An 8,381-nucleotide genomic window follows, 5' to 3' on the forward strand; every position below is an offset into this window, starting at 1 on the left:
TAATTAAGACTACTCTTCCATATCCGTTTAATTGTCAAGAGTAAAAAGTAGCGATTTTTTTAAATCTCTTTTGTGTGATCTACTTTTCATATGGAAACTATCTTCGGCTATGACGTCAGCAAAGATCACTCGTTCAAGTCCAATCAAATTAGTCACGAGTTCAATCGCGGTTGCACACCTTTACAAACAATTTCTCTTGTGTTTTCTCAGAAATCTACCGATCCCAAATAATGTTTGTGACCTCCGAAAAACTAGTTTTGGGTTTCGTCTACATCAACATGTTAGTTAATCTTTTATTCATTTTGGTAGATATGACAAATGATTCAGTTATTGTAAAATGATTATTATTTACATTTGACGGTAATCACGGTATACATGTACCGTGTTTCAAAGTACTATTTACTAATGGACGTTGACAGAAGGAACCCGTTATAACATAACGTCAAAAGAATCTTTACGAGCATATTATAGAATGCTGTCAATATTGTCAAACAAAAACAAATTTTTTAGAACTTTATAGCCGACAACCTTTACATCGTAAATTACTAAGTGCTTGTAGAAAAGGAGTAACAAAACATAACATTTTAATTTTCTTCATAAAAATTAGTACTGTGCCAGTAATAGTTCTACAAAATTCAAATGCAGCTTTTATGTGAATATTTTAAATTGCAAGGAAGTAATTAATTTAAAAACGAGCATAGTTTTTTTGTCTTTACGAACTCAGAATATATTTTCATAACAATTTATAACTTTTTATTGGTATTTTGTAGTATTTACTATTTAGACTAAAATTTTTTATCAAATTTCCTTATGCAAAAATGTATTCTCTTTACAAAAAGAAGGTCACACAGGCCAGTGTGTTACTTCTTTTGGCTTCAGTTTCACGTTAAAGTCGGTGACACCTATAGAATCGTTCGCTTGTTCCTTAAAAACGTATTGTACATACATTCTCCGTGTTTTTATTTTTATTATAATTTTCATAAAGAGGAGAGAGAGAGAGAGAGAGAGAGAGAGAGAGAGAGAAATTATTTCCAAGTATTGGTATTCATATCTAACAATAAACAAAAAGGAGCATATATCCGACTCATTATGCATTGAAATTAATTATTAATCAAGAATTTATAAATAAAATAATTTATCTTTAAACACATGAAAATAATAAAGAAAAATCACATTCTTATAAATATTTTTATATTAACATGTGAAGTATGTATGAATAAATGTAATGCGATGTTACAATCTTTTATCATTGGTCTGTTAATAGAACAAGGAAAAAGATTCTTAAGAATATCACAATGTACAATTCAATTAAGGAAAGGAAAGTAGAAAACTATTTAATTATTCTACAATTTTATTTTTCTTATAACTATAATCATGCGCATACGCACACACACATACGTGTACATATACGCACACATCCAAATGAAAAATAACATAATATTAAACATACAACTCGGTTTCACTAAACGGTGAAAAATTTCAAAGAACAGATAATTAAAAGGCGAAACAAATAATTATCAACATTTACAAAAATTTGTTTCCGTTTACTCTTATTTTATTGAAATTTATTCATACACATAGTGTACATTATAATCACAAGCGATACTAAAACCTGATATATAATATACAGTATTTCTTATGTGATAAAATTGAAATTCTATCGCGAAATAATATCTTTTTTCTAGAGGTCAATCGTCCATCATAATATAAATTTGATTGACTTCCGCAAAAACAATGTTCATTTAAGAAAAAGGAAGGATTGTTCTATTTAAGCTAGATCTACAATTGTTCACGAGGCTTTGCTCTCTGTGAACTTCATCTGTGGCATCTCGAGAAGTACCTCCGGTATTTAACGCACACCACTCAGAATTGTCTTCGCCATACGTGCGCATGAATCAAATACATACGAATCATACAATATGCAGGAAATACGTTCGACGTAGATACGCAAGTCGAACGCCGTGACATGAACGATGGTCCGTTACATTAATGCGACTTTTTCGTTCGTATATAACGTAAGAACGTAACGGTCGAGTTGCCGCGGACGAGTGCACGTTGCGTATCGATCGTACCTATCCTGTAGCGATGCGCAATGTGTCGCTTCCGATTCGCGTTTCCTATTGTGTCGTGGAGCCCAAGCATTCTTGTCACTTTATCGCTTGCCATCAAAGTCAAGCGTGTCTTTTTATTATTCTACGTATAACACGTTTCTTATGACATACAATATTTATTCTTGCAATAAAAAATATTAAAAATTGTAATGGTATGAAAAATTCATTCTTTATGAAAAACATCGGTTTACGTCTAGACTAGGGGCTTCAAAGACTTGCGTTGGAAAGTCCGATGAAAACTTCACCGTCGGGAAACTAAGATTATTCCTATCGATGAACACGTGATGGGTCGAGAAAAGCGTATTGAAGAAGGGAAAGGGTGAGAGCAAAATTCATCAATTGTAACCATCATCTGGAGCCTAAAATATGTATCGACGACAAGTACGATGACTGGGCTCTTGCCGTGTACTGTCCGCGAGTCAATAACGGTCTTCGATCGACTCGTGCATGGGTCACATGTTTGTATATATGTGTATATGGACACACACGGTCAAGGTAGACGCACGGACGCATAACAGCGACACATGAGTTGGCTCGTGAACGCGTTTGAGCTACAAACTGGGAGCTTGTCCAAATCTGTCAGTAGGTCAGTAGAGGGGCCATCGTACTCGGTCGAGTGACCTTGACCACAAATGAACTTCCATGGCAGGATCTTTTACGATTTTCACTTTGAAATTTGAGGAAAGACGGTCTATGAGAAACAAGCACGCCGAATACTTTTGGTAAAAAAAATTAATAGATACTTTGCGCTATATTGTAATCGTATATTGTTGTCATTAAAAAACAATTAGAAAACAAGCGAAGATAATTGAACCTGGATTACCTGGATGAGCTCCACACTCGACTATACTGCTGACTATACTGTAATTTAATTACTTTACCATAAATATTTATAATTTAATAGTGTCCATAAAAAATAGTGCAAGTGTGCATTTTTTGGCAGTTACATTCAGTTGTGTAAATAATCTTCTAGAAAGTTAGTTTTGCAGTTGCAATAGCTTTCATTAATAACATCAAGTTATAATAAATCAAAGCTAATCAGCAACGAATATATCACCAATATCATCTTGATATAAAATTAACAATAAATAATATAAGACAAGAGATAAAAGATAGAAAGTTGTAGAAATTAATGTTCTAAAAAATTAACAGGTATTTTACGCTCTTTCGCGTTCCCGTTAATGGGAGTTTTAAGAAAAAGCCGGATGTATCCTTAACATCTTATCCTTTCTCAAAACCTGCGAGCTGCAAAGGTTAAAATATATCAATACATTCCTCAAATAACGGTAAACTATGTGAAAGTTATTTCACGAGTGTTCTTTGCTAGAATAAGCGACGAACGAGCGTAGCCGAGATAAGCGTAGCGTTTGGCGACGTTCATTCAGTGCATATCCATTCACCGTGATTGCCACGAGTAATTTTACAGGAAATTACTAAGATCACATACACGGATCACAATTAGATTAATCGTAATTGCACTACTTGTTAAAGTGTTATTTCGCGTGCTTCGATGTAATTGACTCGCCTTCGAAAGATTATCAGAAAATTACAAATACGATATTCTCATTGATGATCACGAATACTCTATATTTTCACCCGTAAGGATTACGAAGTATTTGATAACTCGGATATCCCAACTGATAATCGTTTCTATGCCAATTACTGTCATCCGCTCCGTATCCTGCAAAGGAAATGTCAAAATGCATATTACAAGTTTATGATGTTTTTAACAAATAGATAAATATCTTTACTCAGATGTACAAGTTTTGTATGAGAAAAGATTCAGTATTATTGATGTCAAAGATTTGTGATACGCGACATGACATTAAAGATTTAAAGGAATTATTAAATATAAATATGTCAAATATAAAACACTATCATATAACGTACACTGACAGCTGTTTCAAATGTAATACTTGTCGCTGTTGGTCAACATCAAATATGTTTATCCCAACATAAATACGTCATATGTATTGGTCTATAAAGATGTATCAGCTGTTACAGCTGAGCGACGCTATCTTAACTTAGCCTACATAACATATAATCGTGCAAACTATCACTAGGATGTGCCAGTTATTTTTATTTGATAAGAAAATTTTTTCACATACATTAACATATATATTTAACTCAACAACATAAAATAAACGAAAAATTTTTTTTATAATACGAATTTCTAATACTATTTTTAAGCATGAATATAACGAATAAAAGAATCACAATTTTTAAGTATTCATTATTCTTCGCATCGTTCGTTTTATTTAAAATTTTACTAAATATTAATAAATATATGTCTATATACCTATAATTTGGCATATAACTTGCTTAGAAAGCATAGTACTTTTGTCAAAGACAAAAAATATTTTTAAAATACTCTCACCTGTTGGATAATCTGCTGTTGCATCCGCTGCAGTGGACCACAGATGAAAAGGATGTGCATGATGCGCATGAGGGTGTTGCACTTTGCAAATCTTTAAATGGGCGAATACTGATGGTAAAATTAATGATCCAAGTACGAGAAGTTTTTTAATAAAATGAACTCCTAGGAAAATTGGTAACAGCAATAGTTTCAGTTTTATTAAATTTAATAATATAAGAATGGGAAAGATAATATTTTTCTTCTTCTTGAAAATTCGCCAATCGCCTGTAAAACAAATAATTTATAAATTTTCTTTTTCTCGAAAATCGTCAAATATTATTACAGACTATGCAATTGTTGACATCGTTGCCGTTACAGGAAATATAAGGTAGTAAACTCTGCTATTTCGCTGTTCATCGCTTTTTTCAAATATATAGCACATTGTAGCAGATTGCATAGTTTATACAATGATTACTTGTTACGTGTAACGTTATCCGAAATAAAGTACAATAGAAACTATAATTACGCTCAGACACATCAAAACATTCCGTTATATAGAACAGTAAGTACATCTTTTCTTTGTTATTGCCAAGAGATCGATATATCATTATAAGAATTTTCAGGATTTTTTCAGAATTTCAAGAAAAAATAAAGCACTCTACAATATTCATCATCAGTTTATTATATTTAACATAGATAAAAATATTCGACCAAATAACAAGAAAAAGAAATTGTAAAAAACAATATAAGAGAAAAAATTGTTAAATATTTTATTATTCAGCAGATCTAATAAGATTTTACCTTCCGGTTCTTTGCTATCCTTTAGCCGCTCAAGTTCATCCTCATCCATAAACATCAAATTCGAAGAGAAGTCTCTGGCATCTCTGGCAACTGCCGAGTTGTCTATCGTATATACAATGGCACGTTTTGTCAATAAATCCTCTACACTATCTCTAACAAAGTTCAGAGCTTCTGTTATACCACTTTTAAATGCTTGAGAACGTGGCAAATAGGGTAAAAAGGATTGCTTGTAAATCGATGGTATCCTTATTATTCGAAATGGTCCATAACTAAATTCCTAAATTATAATAATTTGCTTTAATTAACTAATTTATATTGATATGTATAATTATTTTTTTAATTAAAAATATACATTTTTATATACATTATATGCATTTTTATAATTGTTATCGTATGATAATATATAATCAATTTTAGAGAGTTATTTATGTCTATAATTAATTTTTTTAATTTTGTTATAATTCTATAAAATCAAAATTATAAAAAAAAATAAATATATATTAATTTGTTTTTAATTCTCTTATAATAAATTATTCAAATATTTTTATAATTTTTTATAATTTTTATAATTTTGATTATTAACTGTAACAAGATACAGAATTAATTAAGATTAGAATCAAATTTTAATTGCTTCTTATTACAGTTAACGTTATACAATGTGGATTATTAATTTCTAATTTTTTGGATATAATCAAATTTTATGTAATCACTGCAAATACCAAACACGTACCTTTTCTCTCACTATTGTGTTTAACCATTTCGCGACTTTATATTTGCTACAAGTTGTGTAATCTCTCTTTAAATCGCATTCCATTTCACATTTTTGAACAAAAAGATCCGTTGTATTATCAAAAGCCAATGAATGAGTCCGCCGTGAACAAACAATCAACAAAATAAACATCCAGCACGATACTTCAATCACTCTTGGATATCCGATTTTGCGAGACCACTCAATAACTCCGAAATATCCGCACTTCATAATTTAGGTCAATGACTTTAACTTTACACTATTGATTTGGATTTTGTTAGTTTTGATCAATTGATTTATATTTCATTGCAGAGAATTGTGACGATCACCTGTCTCGCTTCGAATTTCTGTACAGTCATTGTTATTGTTACTCATGATGGTTGCTCATCAATTATACGAATCATCGAGATGCATCGCATCGAAAGTGAATGCCGTAATTAATCAAAAAAAATCATAAGTGACGTTATGTGATACGAAAGATTATCGCATAATACCGCGCACTATTTTCACAGAATAATGCAGGATGATGCAGAAAAGCAAGATTAGGTGCACACGCTCACTGACAGTGGTTAGAAGGTGTTCTGACCATTTATACGGCGTGCATTTAGGTCGGTGGGGGTAACGGTCCATGGCTTAGATAATGCTATACAGAGATTGCTCCTGCATTCTACACGGTACAACTCTTGAAAGACACTCGAGGACTCGCTGATGGTCGCTGGCTGGTCGTGGAAATTCCATGTAATGACAATGAGACAAACTCATCGCACCATAAAATTTGTGATACATTAAACCGGATATTTTAAGACTGAGAAAAGAGTATTAAAAAGATTATCCAACAATATTGCAAAGATACTTTGCGATAGATTTATTAATATTCTTCGCAAATTATATTTTTTTGCTTTTTTATATTTTCAAACAAAAATAGAAAAAACATGTAATAAGCATTTGTATATATAAGAAACAATTAAGCTGGCTTAAAATATCATAATTTAATTACTCGATCGATCTATTAGAACTGAAAATCTTCGAAAGAATACGTCCTTATTTTTGACAAGTATATAATTTTAACGGTATATCGCAGCCGCACGACTGTCGGCTTAATAGCAACCACACAATCAGGAAGATATTTCACGAAAACTCATAGCTGCAGGAACAGTGGTAAACCATACCATATTAAACATTGCATATTACATTTTTGTTTTGTATCACACGATTAGCAAGCGAGAAATTCTATAATATATCTCGAATTTATAGAAAGGAAGCAAACGACTGCACGTGTCACCGTGATAACAATTACTATTTTTCCGTTAGCCATTTAAAAAATTTAACGAAGGGTTTTCTCCGCAACATATTCTCCTCCACATAATTGCGACATTCCTCGTGGCTAGTAGAAGCACTACATTTTCTGGTGCACCCACCCGCAACGGTCGCTCAGTTTTTTTAACATAGATAATAACAGGTAACGTTATAATTCATAAATTATCTCTTGGTATAGCGGAAATTTAGTAAAATTGGACATACTAATTTGTTTTTTGAGAAAATACTAATCTACTAGCAAAATCTGAAATTATATCCCATACAATCCGTATAATTTTAATGTTGAATCTCATTTTTTCTTACCAAATAAATATCAAGATTTCAATAAATTTTTGTTCTAAACTTAATTAAAAATTTAGAATTTCTCATAAATTCAAATGCAATTTAATTTGAGATAATAAAATATTATATTAAAATTAATTTTAATTTAAAATTTTAATTTTACGACAAAATTTACTATCGAATGTTAAGAAATATGAAGAACAATGTATTTTTGTTATAAAAATAATTGTAAATTATTAAAAAATAAGAAAAAGTATAAGAAAATATATGTATATAATGTTATAAATTGACTATTATATAACAGCCAGCAAAATGCGATAAAAGTTATCAACAAGAAGCAAATGATAGAAGGCAATTGATTGACCTATTAACGCCACTGCAGTCTTCAAGTAGAATCAGGATATTATGCACACACGTTAGCGGTACAGCCTCTTTTCCGTAACCGGTTTGCACAACAGTCGTCTGCTTTACTTTGGCCTTGCATCGAACTGTTTAAAAATCCAGTGCAATTTTGTAAATTGTTTTTCTTCTTTAATTAAAATCTAATTTGCTCAGTATATTTGATTTATTTTAAAACACGACTTAAAGCAAACATAATTCAAGTAACATACCGTTAACATGAAGTAAACAAATAAGAGTAAATAATAAAAAAATCTGTCGCTGTCTCTTTAAAAATTTAAATCTCTATGTTATGCTTTAATTTCATAATTTTTATATACGACATGTTTTACTTGAAATCATAGGTATGTTTTAATATTATATTTTT

The 8,381-nt window shown here is 30.9% G+C and overlaps 1 protein-coding gene across 1 annotated transcript; it reads right to left on the minus strand.

Moving 5' to 3' along the window:
* Positions 1 to 3,239: 3,239 nt before the first annotated feature.
* On the minus strand, positions 3,240 to 6,247 carry LOC108767028 (uncharacterized). The gene is made up of 4 exons (XM_018516647.1): positions 5,999 to 6,247; positions 5,269 to 5,545; positions 4,489 to 4,752; positions 3,240 to 3,792 (listed from the first exon to the last, which is right to left on the minus strand). The coding sequence occupies exons 1-4, from the start codon at positions 6,245 to 6,247 to the stop codon at positions 3,704 to 3,706; spliced, it is 879 nt and encodes a 292-aa protein (XP_018372149.1). The 3' UTR covers positions 3,240 to 3,703.
* Positions 6,248 to 8,381: the final 2,134 nt, after the last annotated feature.

The sequence above is a fragment of the Trachymyrmex cornetzi genome, unplaced genomic scaffold (genome assembly GCF_001594075.2).
Source record: "Trachymyrmex cornetzi isolate Tcor2-1 unplaced genomic scaffold, Tcor1.1 scaffold646, whole genome shotgun sequence".
NCBI classification, from domain to species: Eukaryota; Metazoa; Arthropoda; class Insecta; order Hymenoptera; family Formicidae; genus Trachymyrmex; species Trachymyrmex cornetzi.